Source organism: Antechinus flavipes, chromosome 4 (assembly GCF_016432865.1).
Source record: "Antechinus flavipes isolate AdamAnt ecotype Samford, QLD, Australia chromosome 4, AdamAnt_v2, whole genome shotgun sequence".
NCBI classification, from domain to species: Eukaryota; Metazoa; Chordata; class Mammalia; order Dasyuromorphia; family Dasyuridae; genus Antechinus; species Antechinus flavipes.
Window position 1 is genome coordinate 330,980,516 of NC_067401.1, and position 23,136 is coordinate 331,003,651.

The 23,136-nt window shown below is 33.2% G+C and overlaps 1 protein-coding gene across 4 annotated transcripts in view; it reads left to right on the forward strand.

The window, feature by feature from the left end:
- Positions 1-23,136, forward strand: part of PHACTR2 (phosphatase and actin regulator 2) — a 247,433-nt gene that overhangs the window by 184,091 nt on the left and 40,206 nt on the right. For all 4 annotated transcript variants that reach the window (XM_051997880.1, XM_051997879.1, XM_051997882.1 and 1 more), the window contains 4 exons: positions 6,848-7,050; positions 8,918-9,074; positions 11,398-11,453; positions 20,573-20,634. In XM_051997880.1, coding sequence (XP_051853840.1) covers positions 6,848-7,050; positions 8,918-9,074; positions 11,398-11,453; positions 20,573-20,634 — 478 coding nt within the window. The remainder of the gene's footprint in view (positions 1-6,847; positions 7,051-8,917; positions 9,075-11,397; positions 11,454-20,572; positions 20,635-23,136) is intronic.

Consider the following 23,136-nt stretch of genomic DNA (forward strand, 5'->3'; position numbering starts at 1 on the left):
TTTAGATATCTCACATTTTAGAGTTTTTTCATGACTAGAATTATTCTTTGGGAATTGGCATTAAGATTGAGAGCACACACAATCTAGCCACAAATAGCAGGATATCTGACCCTATTATGTGACTCCTTAGTCCTTTCCCTCTTCATTCTCTAAGTGACAGACTCTGCAGGGATCATACTTGAAAATATCCAAAAATACCCTAAAACATAATGCATACTGACTTTCATTCTCTTAACTTCTATCTAAGCAAACTAATATCTGATAACTAATTCATACCACTAAGTCATTCCACCAAATATAGCAATAATTCTCAATACAGAAAAATTCTTTCTCAAACTTCATTTTTAGCCCCTAGTCAGTGGCTAATTTACTCAAGGTATACTGACTTAGGTTCCTTTATAGTCTTTTAGGGGGAAACAGTCACTACTGAGAGCATCAAGTTTTCTTTACATCAATCACATGATATTTACCTCTTCAGGGTTAAGTAGCTAAATAATCTATTTAAGGTTTAGCCAGAACTACAAACTATGTCTTCTCATCCCAAATCCACAGTATTTCTTTTTCTTACCAAATTGATAGATCCTTGGTAGAAAAAAAATTATCATTTACCCTGGGTTTAAAATAATAAATATAATTATAAAATAGTGGGATATACTGTTGGGATGAGAGAACTTTTTCAAAAACAGTTTCTCAATTGAAGAATAAATAATCATGGGATAATTAGAGAAATAAAGAAAACAGTTGTTGAATTTCCAAAGGAATAAATTCATGTGTACATGTAGGGTGAAGGGAATGGAATTGTCCTGTTATGGAAAAATATAGCCAAAAAAAAAATGATTTGGGTGTCAGTCCATTTATTGAACATCAGTACTTTGTTGAAAAAGTATCTTTGTTGAAAAGCTAAATGTGTGGTTAGACTGTGTAAACAAGATTTAAGTGAAATGTGGTGACAAAATAGTAACTGTTTTTACTGAGATCTGAATAAAAAAGATAGATTTAATGCTCATACTAAAGGGCAATGAATGAGTAAATTTCATTTAAAAAAATCACTTTCCTTAAATTCATTTAATGCTAGGAAAAACTTAAATATTTGGAAAAAAAACTTGCTGAATGTTCAGTGTGTAATAGTGGATGCTATGGAAGCTGTTGAGACGTATAACAACATTTGCTCACATGGAGCACAGTGTCTATTTGGGGGCATAAGACCTCTGTAAATAAAAGATTAAAACTACAAAGTAATGATCACTCAATGAACAATGATTTTTAAGGCTTGCCTAAAAGAAATGTACATATAAAATGTGGGGACAAAGTAAAGAGAAATACGTATGTATGTGTGTGTATGTGTGTGTGTGTTTATGTGTGTGTGTATATATATATGTATGTGTATATATAGTGCTATAGGGCTCAGAGGAGAATCTAAAATTGGAAGTAGAAAATGAACAATAAATAAGTAGATTGGGGGAGGGGAGGAATATGCTATGTAACTGAAAAAGTCTGAGGAAAGCTGCAGATGCTAAACTTGGGACCTCTCAAGTTTTTATGTCCACTGGATATTCAATTAGTCAAGAAGTCTTTAAGTACTTACTATGTGAACTATTTCTTAATAATTCCTCCAGTCCAGATGGATAGAGTACCAGCCCTGAAGTCAGGAGGACCTGAGTTCAAATTTGATCTCAGAACTTAACACTTCCTAGCTGTGTGACCTGAGCAAGTTATTTAACCTCAATTGCCTTAGCAAAAAACAAAATAATAAAAATAATAATAATAATTCCTTCAGACCTCACTTTGCTCATCCATTAGATGATCTCATTTGGAGTTTTTTTGGCAAAGATACTGGAGCATTTTACCATTGCCTTTTCCAGCTCATTTTACAGATGAGGAAACTGAGGCAAACAGGATTAAATTGATTTATCTGAGACCACAGAACTGGTAAGTATCTGAGGTTGGATTTAATTCAGGAAGATTTAACTGACTCCAAGTCCAGAGCTCTATACATTACACCAACTAACTCTTACTGAGAGGAATACTTAGAGATAAAATGAGAAAGATAGGGCTAAATTGGGGAAGGTCTAGGTTGAATGCCAAATTAAGGAGTGCATTCTGTATCCTGTGTTTTTATGAGTGATTTACTAGAGGAAGCTAATTGAAATTTAATCTTGTTTCCCTGAATGGGAGGTGACTACAAAACATCTAGTATGGTACCTTTATTTTTAGTGAACTTTGTATTATAACCAAGCCATTTTCAGTCTTTAAAATCTTTTTGCTTCCCTATTTTTTCGCCCTATCGCTCATCTCAAAATTGATTTCACAGGGGGATGGGATTTCAAATTTGAATGGACCTAACAGTGATCTAGTACAACCATAGGAAACTGAGATCATTGAAATGCAGTGATTTGCCAAAAAAACCAAAAAAACAAAAAAATACAGAGGTGGCAAACAACAGAGTTGTAATTTTAATTGAGGTCATCAGTTAGTTGGTCCATAGACATTTATTAAGTATATGCTATGTGCCAGAAATCATGCTAAACTCTGATGATACTTAAGAAGGCTGAAAGATGTTCCTTCCCCTTAGGGAGTTTACAGGGTAGACAACAGATGATAGATAGATTGAGAGAGAAAATCTCTCTCTCTCTCTCTTTCTTTCTCTCTCCCTCAAATCCTCCCCCTCCCCCCCCACACAAACTATGTGTAATAGTGAGTGCTATTGAAGCTATTTACAGGATAAATAAGAAAGAAGAAGCATTAGAATTAAAAAGGATTCGAAAAGGCCTTTTGAACAAGGTGAAATTTTAGTTGGAACTTGAAGGAATCTAAGGAAGGTGAAGATAAAGAAGGAGAGCATTCTAGGCAAAAAATAACCGGAGAAAATACTCAAAGCCAAGGGATTCTCATTCATGAGGCAGCAAGAAGGCCAGCTAATGTCACTGGATCAAAGAGATCAAATAAGAAGAAGGCAGCGAGATGGTGCTATAATGCATAGACTGTGGGTCTGGAGTCAGAAAGACTCATCCTCCTGAGTTCAAATCTGGCCTCAGACACTTACTTAGCTATGTGACCCTGGGAAAGTTACTTTACCCTGTTAACCTCTACTCTGTGACCCTAGGCAGATCATTTAACCCTGTTTACCTCGGTTTCTCATCTGAGAAGGAAATGGCAAACCACTTTAGTATCTTTGTCCAAAAAAATCCCCAAATGGAGTCACAAAGAATTAGACATGACTGACATGATTTAATAAAGGTGTAAGAAAACTAGGAGTCAAGATTTTTAAACGGCTTTAAATGCAAAACATGATTTTATATTTGATCCCAGAGTAATAGAAAGCTACTGGAATTTATTGGGTAGAAGGGATAGCATGGTCAGGCACTTTAATAAAATCAGTTTGTCGGCTGAATGGAGAATGGCGGACAGACCCAGCATCAGGCTGTTGCAGTTGTCCAAGTGTGATGTGATGAGCAATAACATCAGAAGAAAGAAAAAGATGCATTCAAAAGATGTTTAAAAGAAGAAATCAACATTGGCAGTGAATTGGATATAGGGGATGAGAGACAGTGAGCAATTAAGGGTGACATCTAAGTTGCAAGCCCAGGTGAAGAAAAGGATAGTAATAGGGAAGTTTGGAAGCAGGGAGGGCTTAGGGTGCATGATAATGAATTCTATTTTGAACATGTTGAATTTAAGATAATTATTGGACAGTCAATTCAGAATATCTGAAAGATTTTTGGAGATTTAGAGCTGAATAAAGAGTTTTGAGAATTATCAGCATAGAGATAATCATTAGAGTACTCTGTTCTGTTCTCCACATTGGCCTGCTTTTATTCTTTTTTTATCCTAAACAAATTATTTTATTTTGAATTAGTATATAAAATAATAAATAAATCAACCTTGGTTTTTTCAATTACTAATAATATTTCTGTATATTATTCAGATAGGGGACTGCTACTTTTCTCTTTTAATTTTAGCCTTTTGGGCACCATCATCAGAAGGTGAAGAAAAGAATGAACCACAATTTCATTGATACAGAGAAGTCTTGGGTAGAGAAATCACTCCTACCAATGCATGGTAGCATCTTCTCTATGATTGATAGTTTTAGAGAATTGCTTAGAATACAGAGAAGTGTAGGGTTACTCAACCAATGTGTGTGTCAGAAGTAGGACTTGAACACAGTCTCCTTGGTTCTAAAATCAGTATTCTTTCCATTATATCATACTGGTTCCTTTCATTTTTTTCATGCATCATTTCTATTTGATCTATCTGACAAGACATTTGGAAAAAATATATCAAAATTAAGAATCTGAATTCTTATTTTTTTATATAAGGAATACTAAAAATGTAAAGGCTTTTGTAATATGTGTTTCTTCCACTTCTGCTGCTCTTCTCCTCCTTTAGTGATGGTTATGGGATTTTATTGTCATTTCAAACTTCATGACCCCACTAAGGCAAAGATGCCAAAGTGTTTGCCATTTCTTTCTCCAGCTCATTTTACAGATGAGAAAACTGAGGCAAATAGAGTTAAGTGATTTGTCCAGGGTCATAAAGCTAAAATCTAAGGTCAAATTTGAATTCAAGTCTTTCTGATTCCAGGGTCTGCTCCTTAGCCACTGAGCCACCTAGTTTTAGAAAAATACATCAAAATTAAGAACTTGAGTCTTATTTTTACTTATAAGGAAAACTGGAAATATGAATGAATTCCTAAAATATATGGGTTTCTCTTATATTTGCTTCTTTCTCCTCCATTAGTATTGATTATGGAATTAAATTTTACCAAAGTATATACTTAGTCTGAATAAGAAAGGAAACATGATAAAGCCTAAACATAGAAACTTAAAATAATTGACAATATTTGAAGTTTGAGAAATTAGACTATATACCTCTTCCTTAAGCATTCTTAAAAATAGCAAACTTGACAGAATTAACACATTATCTGAAGTATGTAAGCACCTAATATTCTCTGTGGAGTTCCTAGCATAATAGATTTACAGATCTCCTCCACTTTGGGAGAATCTGTCTCAGATTCTGAATTCTTTGATTCTAAGCATGTTAGTATTTTGTGGATTTCAAAGACTATGCACAGAGGCAATTTATATTCCTAGGTAGTATTTAAGAAAGATGTACTACTAGGGTAGCAGAAGGCAAAAGGGATGACAACACTGTTCTTCAGCTAAAATATTTGAAGGATAATTTCTCAAAAGATGGTGGCCATCTGTTCTGTATCACCACTGAGATGCAATCAGAATAGGGCTTAGCTATGATGTTAGATGTAGTCTTATAGTTACAAAGTATTTTATGAATGTGAAGGTTACTATAATAGAGTGCTTGATTTTCAAAATAAAATTACCATGCTGAAGCTTCATTTCAAAGATTTGGTTTAGATTTAGTTTTTGCAAAATGAATGGAAAAGCAGTTCAAAGTAAATATTACTATCAGATTTTGCAACTCTGGAATTGATCAATTCCAAGATCCCAGTATAATGATCCAGATAAAGATTTAGACTTCTCAGCAAAATTTCATGTCATGCAACCTCTGTCTGGCACTAGGGCCGGCCTGTCTGCCTCTTTTTATATCTTCATTTCTCAGCATAGTGCCTTGCACATAGTACATTGTTGCTATTGCTGTGGTTATTGCTATAGTCATGTTCAACTCTTCATGACTCCATTTTGGTATTTTCTTGGCAAAGATATTGGGGTGCTTTGCCATTTCCTTCTCTATCTCATTTTATCAATGAGAGACTAAGGCTAATATAGTTAAGTGACTTGCCCAGAATCACACAGCTAATAAGAATCTAAAGCCAGATCATGAAGATAAGTATTTCTGACTCTTAAATTCAATGCTCTATCTGCTGTGCCATCTAGCTGCCTGGCACATAGCAAGTGTCCAATAAATGTTTATTGATTGATTAATTATATTAAACGGCTCTTCAATTGGAATAATAATGTCAGCAGGCTTGACAAATATAATGCAACTGTCAGTGATATTTATTAGTTATGGATCTTTAAAATATCGAGTTGTTTAACTTCTCTGACATTGGTTTCTTCGTTTATAAAATAAGAAAGTTGGACTAGAAAATACATAAGATTTCTTCCACCTCTAATACGGTATTCAGAGTTAGAGAGATTAGTTGGTACAGTCCTATGAATCCAGGCCTTAACTGTCCTGCAAAATCTATTTGTCCTTTTCTGCTGGCAAGCTATTGTCTGGCTCTTGGAGCTGCTTTAATTCTGAGGAGATAGTGACCATCACTTTCCTAGTCTTTAAAATAAAGAGGTTCTGTTAGGTGATGTCTAAGGACCTTTTTTTCTCTAACATTCTGTGGATTCTATGGAAGCTGAGACATGAAGGGACTAAAAAATTAGTCCACAGTCACACTGGCCTTAGTAGAAATAGATTTAGGAACCAAGATGGAGTAAATCCCAGTCAATTTTTCTCTAGAATCACACTGATATAGATGTTTATTTTACAAAAGTTAATTTTACTGCTTTTATTTATTTTATACATTCTGCGTTTATATGGTCACAAAATACTAGAGCTAGCAGAGATTTTAAGATCATCAGATCTAGCTAATTATTCTCCTTTAGAAATAAGGATACCTAAGAAGTGGTTTTTTTACCCCAATAATATGATACAGTATAATGTAATATAATATAACTTTTTTTCCCCTTCTACAGTGAATGTTTGAATTAACCTGTAGAGGCCCTCTGATATGACTCAAATTCCAATGGTGTTCATATGGACATGTTCTCATTGCCATTAATCTCTTAAGATTTATGGAGGGAAGGAAACATACATCTCATGAACTGGGATGTTGTGGTATCATTCCTGTTATTCTAGTGTTTTTGTGTTTCCCAAACAGTTTGACAGCCAAAGAAGAGCTGGTAAAGGATGCACCACGGCTAATGATTCCTGTTTTGATGGGAGAGTCTTCTGAATCTCTCAGCAGCACAGAGGTTGAAGTTCGAAGAGAGAACCAAGCTAATGATTCTGATTCAGATGGGCCTATTTTATATACAGACGATGATGATGACGATGATGATGACGACGATGATAGTGGTGAAAGTAAGAATCTTCATTTTTAAAAACAGATTTTTACTGATATTTCTTTTAAAATCACATAATTGGGGCAGCTACGTGGCGCAGTGGATAGAACACCAGCCCTGAAGTCAGGGGGACCTGAGTTCAAATGTGGTCTCTGACACTTAACACTTCCTTGCTGTGTGATCCTAGGCAAGTCACTTAACCTTCCCCAATTACCTCAAGCCCCCCAAAAAAGGAGTAAAATCACATAACTATTGCTTCTACATTCTTCCCCTTTTGCTCCTCACAGAAAAGTATCCTTTATTTTGAGAAAGGGGAAAAGAGGGGGATATATATATATAGCTAAATTGAGCAATATGTTGAAAAAAAAACCTAACTGTATATGTAGTGTTCCATATATGTAGACTCACCTCCACCTCTTCAAAGAAGTAGGAAGTGTCTTATACTAATTTTTGAAAATAAGCCTCTTATACTATGTTATGGAAATGCTTTTTTTAATTCAATAAATTTAAAATAACTTGATTTTTTTTAAAGAAAGTTTCTTATGTAGTAATAGGGATTTCAAAAAATAAGGCAACTCATTAGGGAATATATAATTTGATATATTTTCCTTGTCCCCTTCTCAAATGAAAGACATTTATTTTTGATGGTTTCATTTTTTGCTTTCAGACCTTCACAGGGGATATTCCCTCAGAGAAGAAAGATTGTAGTTCACCCCTTAGTCATATAAATCTGTTTGTAACAGAGAATGTTTCCTATCTGGAACCTTTTTAAGAGTTTCTTTTGTTTATTTTGTTTTTGAGATGCAGTTGAGATCAAATGACTTGCCCAGGGTCACATAGCTAGTAAGTGTTACGTCTGAGGCCGGATTTGTTTTCAGATCCTCCTGACTCCCAAGGTCAGTGCTCTATCCATTGTGCCATCTAGTTGTCCCTGGAGCCCTTTCTTTGTGATCCAAGATTACTATCATGTCAGTCCTCCCTGAATGGAGGGCTTCCAAGAGGAAACATTTTGTATTGAATGGATACTGAAGATTATAGAAAAGTATGAATTAAGAGTTAAAAATCCTTATACATAAAGGATCATAAATAGTCACTTGTACAAAGCAGGTAACCATTTGTGCTGTAAAAGGATTCATGTTGGCTGATTTGCTTTATTTTGCTAACTCTGTGTCTCATAGAGGAAAAGAGCAAACATTTGAGAGAATTGTGTTGTTCTAAACTATGGAGTCATTCAGTCTTATTATGCAACTACATTCATATCTAGCTTTAAAGTTTATAAAAATAAATTATTCCAAAACTAAACATTATATAGCTGTTTAGCAGATTCATCTGGTTTGTAGTGGGAAAAATCCAGCACTATTATCTTCCCAAATAAAATTAATTGTCTTCTTTTGAGGTAATGCTTTTTAAAGAGTAAGGACTGCTGGAATTATTCAGGATTTATAGTAATGTGAAGCAGGCTGCTTTTAGGTTTAGTAACTTTATTGGCATTTTTCTGAAAGAAGAGGAAAATGAGCTGTTAAAGCATATAAGTGAATGCATTAATTCTTCAGATTTGAAAAGAAAAGATAGACAAACCTTTTAAGACTTCCATGGCACTAAAACAACAAAATAAACTTTGAAACATTTTTTATAATAATGAGATCATTCTTGACATTTTTAGTCCCTAAAGTGTCCTGATATATTTTGGAACCTTCTTTTATTATGTTCCCCAGCCTTATTCAAGACAAACTAAGTTATGCTTACAATGCTGAGATTAATGAAAATTTATGTTAGGAAGATTTCTGATCCTTGAGTATGTTAAAAGCCCTTGTTGAATATTTGTCACCTGAATACAGATGGCTAAAAGTCTATTTTTCTTTATTTAACTTTTTCCCAATTCTCAGGTGCTTTGGCAAGTAAAATACGTCGCAGGGATACTCTTGCCATCAAACTTGGCAACAGACCATCTAAGAAAGAATTGGAAGACAAGAATATCTTACAACGAACCTCTGAAGAGGAGAGGCAGGAAATTCGACAACAGATTGGAACAAAGCTTGTCAGGTAATTTTTGAAGTCTGAATGGAATGCTGATTGCTTCACACAGTTAAAGCACTTTCATCTCACTGAAGCTTATCTCAAATAATCAAAGACCTACTTAATTCCCTTTACTGAAGAAATGAGGCATCTGCGTGGTATAGTGGATAGAGCACTAGACCTAGAATTGGAAAGATTCATCTTTTTGAGTTCAAATATGGCTCAGATACTTACTGTGTAATCCTAGGCAAATCACTTAATCCTGTCTGACTCAGTTACTTCATCTGTAAAATGAGTTGGAGAAGGAAATGGTAAACCACTCCAGTAACTTTACCAAGAAAATCCCAAAACTGGGTCATGGAGAGTGGTATCTAACTGAAATGACTGAATAAGAGAAATTGAAGAATTAATGAATTCCGAGTTAGTTATTTTGGGGGAAAGGCTATTTAAAGAATATAAAAATGCAAAGATATAAGCCATTCAGTTATTAAGGTCTTAAAAGTCATTAAATTGCAGTGACATCTGTAAAGTCTAGTGCTGTGTTTTATATAAGCATGGTGATGTTGGCTCTTGTGTCCTGGGTCCAGTCCAAGTCCAATCACCATATGCTGCTTATCTAAATCCCTTCAATGTAATTATCTTCTTACCTTCCCAATCCCAAAGCATATTGTGTCACATTACTACCATTGGTACTGAATGAGTTTCTGAGTTCCTATGGAATGAAGCACTAGATATAACTCAGAGATGGTGATGTCATTAATCCTATAATTCTTATTTCCTAACATCATCATAATCCCTGAAAATCCTATATTCCCTGTCCTTTGTCAGTAGATGTATATTATAAACAGATGAAAGTTAACCTTCTGGAATTTGTGTGAAGAAGGTTGGGAGAAGAAGAAGAATTTATTTCCTTGCACAGAACTCAAGTAATTCTCTTTGTGACTGTTGAATAACCTCAGGGTTGCATATCTAAAGCCAGATGATTTTGTAGGCATCCTCATAGAGGAAATAGGGCCTCTCTAAGATTCTCTTATAGCTAACTCAAAGAGAAAAATATTAGAATCTGTTGGTTTTTATAGGCTGCACACTCAGCAAGAAGAATTTCCTCTTTGTACCCAGAATAAGTTTCTAAAAGAAAATCTTAAAAGAGAGATGAAGATCTTTCTCTCCAAATTTTGGAATATCATATTGGAGTGTGTATGTGTATGTGTGTATTTTAAATGTACAGTGGCAGCTTTTGTTGATTATCTACTTCATACATTTTCCATGTCCTTGCCTTTCCTTTTCTGTCTCCTATTTTTTGTTCCCTGTAGATTGGTTATTCATTAATACCTTCTCTCTAATGGGATGGCCAGAAACAGAATACAAGGAGATAAGAATAATTAAATTCTGTAGCTTAGAAAATGCTTTGTGTAATCCTTTGATTTTTACAGATGAGAAAAATAATGCCAGTAATCATCTAGAAAGTAGCAGCCAAGGTCAGATTATAGAATTGGATGTATAAGGTGTCTGTTGACCCCAGGTTAAGAATCCTTTATTTAGGTTATGAAAGGAAGATCTCGGAAAGATTCTCTAAATGAACTAATTAACTAGCCCCTTTTCTGATTTCAGAAAGTTTTGCTGTGCTTTTTGACTCTACTCCTGGAGTAATTGAAATACCTCAAATTATAGATACAAGAAAATGATTTCTTATTTTTTATCCTATTTAGCAATCAGTAAATATTTATTTATTAAGTATCTAAAATATGCTGGGCACTGTGTGTGTCAAGTGGTGAAGATTAAAAAAAAAAAGAAAAAGACAATTTCTGATCTTAAGAAATTCAGAATTTAATGGAGGAGACAACATATCATAAATCTATACAAAACAATTTATGTATAGGATAAATTGGAAATAATTTAAAAAGAGGGATGTTATTAGAATTAAAGAGGGAAGGAGAAAGACTTCCCGTAGAAGATCAGATGTTAGGGGAGACTTGAAGAAGGCCACGGAAATCCTTAAATAAGTATAAGGAGGGAGAATAGTTCAGGTATGAAGAATAACCAGAGAAAATCCTCAAAGCAACTATTATCCTTTTATATATGTGTTTGTTTGTAATACATACTCTTCATATTCTTGTTACTATCATATTAGAACAAAAATTATTCCTTGAGAATATGTATATTCATTATATTTGTGCATAGTACAATGCTTAGAACATAAACAATAAAAATTTAATAAATGATGAATATTATCTTTCAATGTACATAGGTTTTCTAATGGATTTTGTCAAAATATTTAAATAACTTATTTTTTTCATTTCTGCAAATGAGGTGTACTTGTTTATAAATTCTAGCATATTCAATTTTGTAGGAGATTAAGCCAGAGGCCAACAAGTGAAGAACTAGAGCAAAGAAATATCCTAAAACGTAAGTATTCCTTATTCTTAAATATCTTCCATTATCTCCAAAGGTACCAGATTCCACTTATCAGTGGGAAATCTTAATTATTAATCACTGATTAATATTGAAATTCCTTATTTGAATCATTAATATTCAATTCCTTTTATACACAAATAAAGAAGGATCTGTAATATAATTCACATATAGAGAACTCCTAGTATGAGAACTCCCTTCATCAACACAGATCACAGCACATCTGTTGTAAATAAGTAAATAAGTTATAAATCATAGGAAAATAAATGTTAAAACTAGAAGAGATTTTAGAAGTCATTAAAGTCTAATCCCCCTCTTATTTAGAGTTGAAAAACCAAGGGTAGAGAAGGGAAATAAATTGCCCAACATCATAAAAGTCCTAATTATAGAAATTGGGATTCAAATCCAGATTTTCTGATTATAAATCCAACACTCCTGAAACTGTGCTATGGTACCTCTCTCATAGAGGTTAACTCACTTGTTGAGGGACACAAAGTTAGGAAGTATCATAAGCCAGATTTGAACCCAACTCTTCTTGACTTTGGCTAAGTCCAGTAATCTGTTCTCTAAATTACATTGCCTTTTCTTTCTTATGTAACCTAATTTATATTTCTTGTTATTTGTATTGCACATTATAAAAACAAGGCCTTCTTTGCTACAGAGGGAATTTCAAGCTTTTACCATAATCCATCATTTATTTATCTGAAAATGATGAAATATATGGCTATGTATTCTCACTCACTGAACCCACCCTCCTCATAAGTCAAAATTGACCTCTCCAAAAAATAAAAGTAGAGAGATATAGTTTGTTCTTTCATATTAAAAAAGCCAAAGGAACAAATTAAACCTTTCTTTATTATAGCTAATTGTATAGTTTGTGACACTCAAAGAAATTTGTCAAATGATTAATTTCATTTGAATAATGAGGAAAACATTACTTTCTTGCCCTTTGTTATCCTTCTTTGTTCTCTTGAAGGAAGTGTTTCTGATTTCTCAGAACTTAGACATTTTCTGGAATTCTTCTTATCTACTTTACCTTATTTGGGGGGCCATTTTTCTCCACACTGGAGTAATGTGTTGATATTAGTATTTAATTTTTTTAATTGATATAAAAATAGTCGAGAAGCACTTTTCACTTGGCTATGTTAGATTAGCAGAGCCATATACCATAATGAGCTCTACGATGGAAAATTTTTAATAGATTATCCCCATTCTAGTTATATTTTGCATTTTAATAACTGAGTTTTCCAAGGGTTTTGTAGCTTATGAAATTTCAAAGAGCTGAGGTAGGAAAACTGCCTGTTTAGAACTTTATGATAATGAATCACTATCATTGTGGAGAAATCCTTTCAGATATGGGTTTTAATGTTAGCTAAACTCTTCTCCAATACGTCTTCTTTCCAGTGCCATTTCCCAGGATATTTACCCAGCAGCTAAGATTACTCTGATTACCCAACAAACACACATACATCTTCAGAATGATTGCCCTCTATTCATTCTCGTGTTTTTTTTTTTTTTCCCGCACATTATTCCTTATTTTTTAGGGGGGGTTGGGGCAGAGAACGCTTTTCCATCCCTACAACTACTTATTTATTTGGCATAAAAAGACTACATCATCTTTCATAAAAATTAAAGAACTTCAGATAAATCTCCATCACTGTGTATAAGAGCCAGTTTCAGCAGGAGGGCCGGGGGAGATAATTTCTGCCTGAGAAAAGAAAAAAATTTTTCTAAAGGATTTCAGTTCAGTTTTTCCCCCCACGGAGTAAATGAGACTAACATTTAAACAAGCTCGAAGATTGGATGTTCATATAGGAAGTTTGTTTAGTTCAGGGTTTCTTAAAACTTTTCTCACTTGCAACTCCTTTTCACCCAAGAAATATTTATTTCTTGGTATTTAGGTAAAATTAGGTAAAATAGGTATGCAAATCAAACATTTACTGATAATAAAATCATAATTTTGCAACCTCTCACATTCAGTGATGAGATCCCATATGGGGTCATAAACCACAATTTAAGAAGCTGATGTCTACTTAAATTGATTCTCACATCACTAAAAATATGCCAAAGAAATAAAAAGAATATGGTTTTGATATCATGGCAGATAATCCTAATTCTCTCTATCATTACTTTCATTGTTTGTGAATATTCTTGATGTCCTATTGCATATTTTCGTGCAATAGCAGCTTATTCAACTGTGGCTTACTATATAGCTGAAATCTATAATTTCCTGGATGTCAGAGAAAGGATGTAACATCCTAATGAGAGTTTGGGTCTGATACCAACCTTCTTCTAATTTCCTTAAGATCATCTAATTCTGTTGTTTATTCTGGATCCAAAGAATTGTTTTCAAGCCTGGCAGGAAAGACAATAAGCAATAGTTTCTAGAAATAATACTATAGAAAAAAATGAAAAGAGAGTTGAAAGGATCATTTCTGACAATTATTATTTTGATTGATCAACAAGAGAATTTGCTAAAGGCATTATTGTAGTGCTATGATTTGTGAATCTATTTATTTTGTCCAGGCTCCCTGCTCTTGACCTGTCACAAAGTGGCAGCCTGGAAAGTCCTACTTAGCCAAATAACCATGTACAATAAAAATTGTTATTGTAAATTGTCTCTCAAGGAAAGACTATTCAAACTGAGTCACCTATACTTGGTACCTTGGGAAATAGATTTCATCAGCCAATAAAAATATTGACCAGTTCCACCAGTGATCACAACCTGTCAGTACCACAGTAAACTCATTTCTAACAGATTTTACATGAAGTACTCAACTCCAGACAATAGGATTTTAAAATTTCATGATCAGATTTCTAAAATTATACACTATTTGACTTTTTACTTAATTTCTGTCAATTATTGTAGGTGTTTATCTAGGTCTTGTCCAACATCACACAACCTTTTATTCAATGTCTTTAGATATTTCCAAGTAACTTAAGCCCACTTTAAGTGCAAAAACATGTTTTTTAAATTAAAATTATGTTAAGGAAATTGAAGATGTATTTATAGGTTCCCCACCTTCTGAAAGTGTTTCAATTTAAAACATTTTTTTTTCTTGATGACTGACTTAACAAACATTAGTTATTATGGCATAGTGATGTGCTTAAAAACTGCTGAGGTTGACAGCTATTTCCCTTTACTGCCATTGGTCCCAGATTACTCAACTTATATGTATGTGGCTATTTTTTTTTTTTTTTGATGAGGCAATTGGAGTTAAGTGACTTGCCCAGGATCACACAGCTAGGACGTGTTAAGTGTCTGAGACCAGATTTAAACTCAGGTCTTTCTGACTTCAGGGCCGGTGCTCTATCTTCTGCACCACCTAGTTGCCCCACATATGGCTATTTTTTTATATCTTTTCTATGACTTTTGCAATGCCTCCAGTAATCATTTTTGATGCTCAGTGTTCTCTGATCTAGGACCTTCTCCGCAGCTTTTTCACTTCTAATTTGCTTCTTCTATTCTATTATAAAGTGAGAAAGATAACAAGCCTGTTAGCTTACAAGGAGGTTAGGTGGTTTAGTGGATAGGGTGCCAGGTCTGGAATCAGAAAGATTCATCTTCAGAAGTTCAAATATGACCTCAGACAATTACCAGCAGTGTGATTCTTGGCTTGTCACTTAACTCTGTTTGCCTCCGTTTCCTTATCTATAAAATGAACTGGAAAAGAAAGTAGTAAACTATTCTAATATCTTTGCCAAGAAAACTCCAAATGTCAGGTATGGAAATAATAAAGTAAATAATAACAACAATAAAATTCCATAATCAATACAAATGGAGGGGAAAAAAAAACAAAGATGAAAGAAACCCATGGTATTACAAAATTCTTTATATTTTTATTGTTTCTTATAGATAAAAATAAGAACTCAAATCCTTAATTTTGATGTACTTTTCCAGATGTTTTGTCAGAAAGGCCAAACATACAAAATGAAATGATGCAAATGAATATACATGAAATTATGAAAGGAGTTAGGATGCTATAATGCAAAGTTTCCTTAAACTGTAGATTGTGACCCCATGATGAGGGAGGAGAGAGTCACATTCCCTGAATGTGGGGGTTGCAAAATTATGATTTATTATCAGTAAATGTTTGATTTATATACCTATTTTATATACCATATACCTGGGGTCATGTAAAAATTTCTCAGTTGCAAAGAGGTGACAAGTAGAAAAAGTTTAAGAAGCCCTGTTACAATGAAAAAAGAGCTAACTTTAAAACCAGGGAGACAGACCATGATTCAAGTCTCATTTCCAACATGTACTGGCTGTGTAATCCTGGGCAAATCACTTAATGTCTCAGAAATATATACAATTTTCTAAGACTATTGTTGACTATTATAAGAACGTGTAAAATGAGAGTAAATAGAGTCACTATGGACATTTCTTCTAACATTCCTACAACTGAAAAGCTCTTTAGTAAAGCCATTCAGCTCTTCAAATAACATTTTAAAGATGTCCTAGCCAATAGTAGGAGTTACAACTCATTATAATCCCAGATATCATCCCTCATTATTATATCATCATTTATTTCAAAATCATCCAGAAGAGGAAAAAATATGAACTTTGCAAACTCCTCAGACCCAAATGGCCAGCAACCACAAAACAAGGTAGGAAAGGTGGACTACAGCTTGAGAAGCTGTATCTTAACATAATTTGGTTTAACCTCTTTACCTCTTCAGAGAATGATGGGGTACTTCAGTCTCTATTTTGTTGGAGTAACAATTTAAGTTATTTTAAAAGATTATGACTAAGATTTTTCTTTTGTGTTCTTTACTACATAAACTATTAAAAATAAAAGTCCTCTTTCATATGTGTAACACTGCAAAGAATGTAAGTGGAACTACTCATTTCATATGAAGAGAAAAAGTATCATTAAATTATTTAAATTTTGTATATTTTTTTCCACACACACACACAAAAAAAAAACAACTTTTTTCACTATTACTGGCCTATTTGAATTAATAACTAAAGAAAGTGGCACTCCTCTATGCTGATATCTTTAGAACAAATTCAAGAAAGCCTCTCGGCTTCAAGGGTAGTGCAGGATAAGGTATAGAAAGCGTGCTTCAAATCCAGCAGGACCTAGAATCAAATCCTTTCTCTGGGATGTAGTAACTGTTTGACCCTTGGCAAGTCACTTAATCTGTCAGTATTCTATCCAGTTCTTAAAGAGTATAAATTACTCATGTTGACCTCCATTGGCAGAGGTTTCTTTATCTAGTTCTCTATACCAGTAAAATTACAGATGTGGATGGACTTACTCCTTTTCAAAGTATCTTGGTCTTCTCCAGTAAAACTAATTTTCTTGGTAGGTGTTCTTAAGTGCCCACAGCTTCTGGACTAAATGTGTTGTGTTTGATATGGAGGATATAATGTCTATATCTCTTGGAAGTAAGTCACTGATCACAAGCTTTGTCACTATCTTTTTCATAAAATTGTTTTCTGAAATATGAGACAGATTTGAAAGGTTTCTGTCCTTGTTAATAAAGGAATAGCCTTTCTAAGAAGGCATTTTAAAGTATGAGGCATCTGAAAGAAATTAATTGTGCACTGGAAAACAAAATTTAAAAATAAATTTTAATGATTAAAACTAACTCTTTTTTTCAAAGGCATAGTACCTTATTAGAGCAAAATCCAAACAAGCAGGTTAATGAGAGTCTTTTTCTTCCCTATCCTGTTTCCTCCACTCTTTTTACAAGTAGAATTCTACAAAAATATGGAAATCAGTTCCTGATATTAAGTGATAATTTTCAGATTATTCAGTTGTCTTCAGATAAAGCACCTAAATGAGTCACATGCTTGCTGCAATTGACTCTATGAATTTCACTTGTCACCATCAGGTTGTATAATTTGGATAAAAGATTTGGATTATTAACAGATTGTCTTTAAGGCCATAGTGATTTTTGTTTTTTCTATTAAAGACTAATTTATTTGTTTGTTATTTAGATTCAGTGGTAAGAGGAAATGAGAGAGGTGGTTAACTAATTTTGACTTTATTTTTTACTATTCTTTACTGTAAAATAAATATATAAGCCCTTTTGGGTAAAGAATTTATTAATATTAACAAAATACTAGAGAGTGGGAAGTCCTATTTTTGCTGGAAAGAGATGGGAGGGATTTTATCCCCACTAAGAACTCATTCCATCAATGCATATTACTATTGATTCTACAAAATATGGTCTTGATGAATTTCCTGGTTTGCTGAGAAATTAACTGATTTACCTGGGATCATACAACCAAAATATGTCAGAGATGGGATGTGGGCCTAAGTTGTCCAGGATTCTCTAGTAAGCCATGGCTATCTCTTCCTGTTACCTGGAAATGTTACCATTTCCAAGAGCAATTAATAGCTAATCTTCTTGATCAAAAGTTTCAAACTCATGGCCTGCCCCCAATGTTGCTGAACCAAATTAAAATGTGATTGGGAAATTTTTAAACAAATACAAACTCAATAGAACCTAAATAATTTTAATATGTAGTTTCCAATATATGTGTGGCCTGCAGAGTTTGACATTACTGTTTTAGAGCTCTAATTTGAACGAGGTCAGCTAGATGGTGCAGTGGATAGAGTGCCAGGTTAGGAAACAGGAAGACTCTCTCCTGAGTTCAAATATGGCCTTTGCCAGTTGCCAAGAGTGTGACCCTGAAGAAGTCATTTAGCTCTTACTTGCTTCAGTTCCCTCATTTGGAAAATGAATGGGGGAAGGAAATGGCAAAACACTCCAGTATAATTGCCAAACAAACAAACAAACGACAAAAAACAAAAAAACACCATATGGGGTCACAAAAAGTCAGATACAATTGAAAGTGATTGAGTAAATTTGAACTGTTTTTACTTATTCAACTTTTATTAAATATTTTATACAGAATCACACAAATCAAGAGTTAGAAGGGAACTGACTAATCTAACCCATATTTGGATATGATATAACCCCTCTGGTATACCTAATAGATAATGTAATCTCTATTTGAAAATATTCAAGGATAGGAAACCACCCCTTCTTGTGGAAGCTCATTCTACTTTTGCATAGTTATAATTACCAGGAAGGTTTTTCTTCTACTGACCCTAAATTTGCATATTTGAGAGTTCCACCCATTGTTTCTAGATTTGCTTTCATGGAGAAACAGATTTGGTTTAAATCACCCTCCATAGTGACAAACCTTTGGAAACTTGAAGGGCTCTGTCATAACACTCCTCCTCTGCCTCCCCAAGTATTCTTCCCTCCTTCCCCATTACTAATCATGTCTACTTTCTTAAACTGATTCTCATATACCAATGTCACTGGGACCAATTTGTCTTGTTAAGGTGATTGTTGGTATTAAGATCACTTTTTTTAAAAAAAAGACAAGATCATTTTAGAATAGATTATTTAAATTTAGTGGATACAAATTAGTAGGATAGGAAATACAAATGTGTTAACAAGAAATTTAACATTTCATCAAAATTGTTTGGCTCTGGCTGAGTCACTATGTGAAAGTAATTTTTTTTTTCATCCTGTAACATTCTATTTGAAATCATTTTATTTGCATGAAGTATGTGGATGAAAAGTATTGGCCCTCCCCCTTATTAACTTGTCTTTTAGAAGTAAATTGAAATTCTAAATATTAAATAAGGAATAATTAGATATTGTCATAAGATAATTAGGTAAGCAAATAGAATAGTTGAGTTTTGTTTAGTCATACATACTATCTTAATGCCTTTAGTCACTATTTCCCAGAAAAAGAAAAAAATAAACTCCAAGTTTCTATTATGAAATTGCCAAGTTCCATATGGTTTCAAATGTCCAAACCAAATAGAATAATTCTAAGACAAATAAATAAATAAAATAAAATTGGATAAATTTTCTCTCTCTCTCTCTCTCTCTCTCTCTCTCTCTCTCTCTATATATATATATATATATATATATATTTAAACCCCTAATTCTCATTCAAACCAAATATTTGTTATTTTCAAATGTTTTAGAACCAACATATAATGAATTCTCCTGATGTTTTCAAAGGAAAAAAAGATCTCAAAACATAGTATGGTGAGCCATTATATGCATACTTGTGATTTTCTCTTTACAGCGAGTTTTCCAATTCAAGGCATATAAGCTATCATAGTCTATTTACTGGCAAAGCCATCATCTCCTTTTAAAAGAATGTGGTCATATTTATGGGATTTTTGAGAAAATATTTTCTTATAATTTGAGGGAGAAGGGGGAATCTTGCAGAATTTCATTTTTTACAATTTGATAAAATAATTTGATAATTACTTGATTACTGCTTTTACTATTTCATAGCTAATTCCAATAAGTGAGAATAACTTTTCATAGATAGCTCATAGATCTTTAGCTAGAAGGGACCTCAGAGGTATCAAGTTCAATGTGATCCTCTGACTAAAATCTGTGCTTTCTATTGGGAAGCAGGAGCCCTCATTTCATTATGAGAAATGACCAGCAGGTCTAAAAAAAGGATTCGTATTTAGGCATTCCTGTTAAAATTCTATACCATGAAAGAGCTAATAAATATTACATAATTATACAGATATTATTTATTGTATTTTTCCATTTTGGTTGGTTTCATGAATAAGTTTTTCTGTGAGGATCTGATAGTTTTTTTTCTTTTCAGATCATAATGTATCAACAATGGCACCCTCCTGTCCTCCCCTCAAAAAACCTACATCCCAAAACCCTTCCAAATACCCCAAACCCAAGCCTATAGCTTTTCTCAGTATATCGTCTCCCTTGTCACTTTTTAAAGCTTTACATGAATGATTCTGAGCAAATTTTTAGTATAAGAAAGGACAATTTAGAACCTTGAAAATCTCCCAATTGTGAGATAATTCATTTGGATACAAAAACATAAGAACAATTCTATCCATTCTCCACTTTTAATAATAAAATAGGTAAGTTTTAGCACAAATAATGAAATTGCCATTGTGGTAATTGATGAAATCCACTTTCTCACATGAACTGAAGAATCTCTAACTAAATATATTCTATTTCTTCTTTTGAAACATGGGGTCATTTGTCAGGGTTGAAATAATGATGCTCTCACCTGCTTTTCTTATCCCAGGATTATCACTTATAACTAGTCATACTTTAACTCTTTTTATACCAATAAACAGAAAAAAATGAAGAAGAAGAACAAGAAGCAAAAATGGAACTGAAACGCAGACTCAGCAGAAAGGTGATGGACATGTCACAGTACATGCCTTTGTGTCTCTATGTGTTCACATTATCTCCCTTTGTACCCCTTAGCTCCCTACTTTTTTCCAGTCACATATGTCACTAAATGGATTCTATTTAAAAGTTCCTTGTATTTATTTATTTAGATCACTCTCTGTATATATGAATGTCTATACACACATACATACACGCATCTATCCACAAATAAAGGATTTTCTATTATGCTTAGGCTTAGTCAATTGGTATGCCTATGCAGGAAAAAAATTTTAATGGGCTCTAAAAATAAATTTGCTTTTCCATAGAGAATCAAAGTAGAATTTTAGATAAACATTTGGGTTCTTGGAATTGTGAGTTATATACCATATAATGAATAGTACTATCAGTGGTATATAATAGAAGATGTGAGCTGAATCATGGTATAGTGAATAGTACATTATGCTTGGAGTCAGAAAAGCTTGAGTTCAAATACCACCTTAGACATTTAGTAGCTGTATAATCTGGACAAGTCATTTAACTACTTTTTGCCTTAGTTTCCTCATCTATAAAATGAAGGGTTTGGTCTTGATGGCCTCTAAGATCCTGTCAAGTTCTCAATTGATGGTCTTGTCATCTTTTGTACTGAATAACCTAAACTAATCCATTTCCTCTGGTAAAGTGTATTCCCAGATTAACAATTTTTTAAATCTCCTATATCTCAGATAATTGTTATCTCGAATGCAGACTTCTCAGATTTTTTGTTCTTCATATTCTATACAAAAGTATTAAAGATCCTCAAAATGCTTTTGTTTACGTGGACTATACCTATCAATAGAATAATTAGAAAGTTTTATCTTCATGTTAGAATGAAATTATCTTTATTTTGTTATGAAAATACTTTTTACCTCATGGACTTCCTAAAAGGAAGACTTTGTCCCTGAAGGGTCTCCAGACCATACTTTGAGAACCATTGCACTAATTTGTAGAAATGGGATTCTGGTTAAAAAGCCAGTTTTTATATAAGCAGAAAATAGAATATTTTAAAAATAAAGCATGAGTATTTTATAGATATGTTTTTGATATTTATACATTTCCATTATAAATAGCTAAATCATTATCATTAAAAACATAATAACTAGAAAACATAACATTTATATCGCAGCTTGAAATTCACATAGCACTTCACAGATGTTATCTCATTTGATCTTCACCATGAGGTAGATCTGGTAATATCCCCACTTTAGATATGAGGAAACTAGCACTATAAATTAAGTGACTTGCCTTAGTTAATAAGTGTCTGCAGTAGAATTAAATTTTAGCTATTCCTGATTATAAAGCCCTGGCTAAACAATGTGTCATAAGTTGTGATAGCTATCCTTTGTAACTTTTCTCTCATTAAGTGGAGCCCAAAGAATTTTATCATTCTTCATCATTAATATCACAGGGAAATAAATAAACTTTTTACTTCTCTGTAAAATAAATAAAGATTAAATGACTGGAACAAAATTTGGCCTCTAATCTCAGTAATTAATGGAAAAAGCAGTGTGAAAAGGTGAGGCAAAATGTTTTCTTTTGATGGAAATGATGGTATAATTGTACTTTGCTGTGATTTCATCATTAAAAATTATTTAGTAAACCTTCTCAATGGACTGGAAATTAAAGGAAAAACAAGTTTAAAAAAAAAAAAACTCTACTGACTCCAGAGACTCCAGAGATGTTTTTTAAGGTCACTTTGATCATTGATCTCTTTCTTTAGTCACTAGCTGAGCAGATAAGATGATGAGAAATGGATTGTTGAATAGTCATTTCTAAATATCATATCTGTATCTAGCATCATCATAGAGCCCTGCTAAAGGACTTGGGTTATTACCTCCTATAATAGAATGAATCTGATCCCTTATTTTTATAGATGAGTTAACCATGAATTATCCAGTTAAGTTAAATCACATGAATAGTGCAATTAGTAGTGGAAAATCTAATTTTCTAGTTTGTAGGAGTAGTTTGTGCTTATACCACAATATCACCATAATAGAATCATAAAGTTAGATCTCAAAGGTCATCTAGTTCAGTGGTGTCAAACTCAAATAGAAATGGGGGCCACACTAAATAGTACATACGATCCCTATAAGGTTGTGTTAACTTAGAAAATCCCATATTAGCATTATCTATGTTCTATTGTATTTGTATTTGCTTTGTTAAATATTTCTGATTATGTTTTAATCTGATCTTGCCATATTCACAACTTGCATGGTTGTGAATAATTTTTGCCTATAATTTCACAGATGAATCTAAGCCCCAGGGAGTAATTATTTCCCTAAGGTAATAGAAATGGATTTAATCCAATTTTGGCTTTCTTTCCACTATACTGTGCATCAAGAAGAATGTACTGAAACAATCTTAAGTTGTTAGATATATCTACTCTGTGACAAAGACATCATGAAAATGAAGAGGAGTAATATACTTGCATTCCTTCCTATATGAAACCAGTATTATGATTCTCAATATAGAAATACTCTTGGAATATATT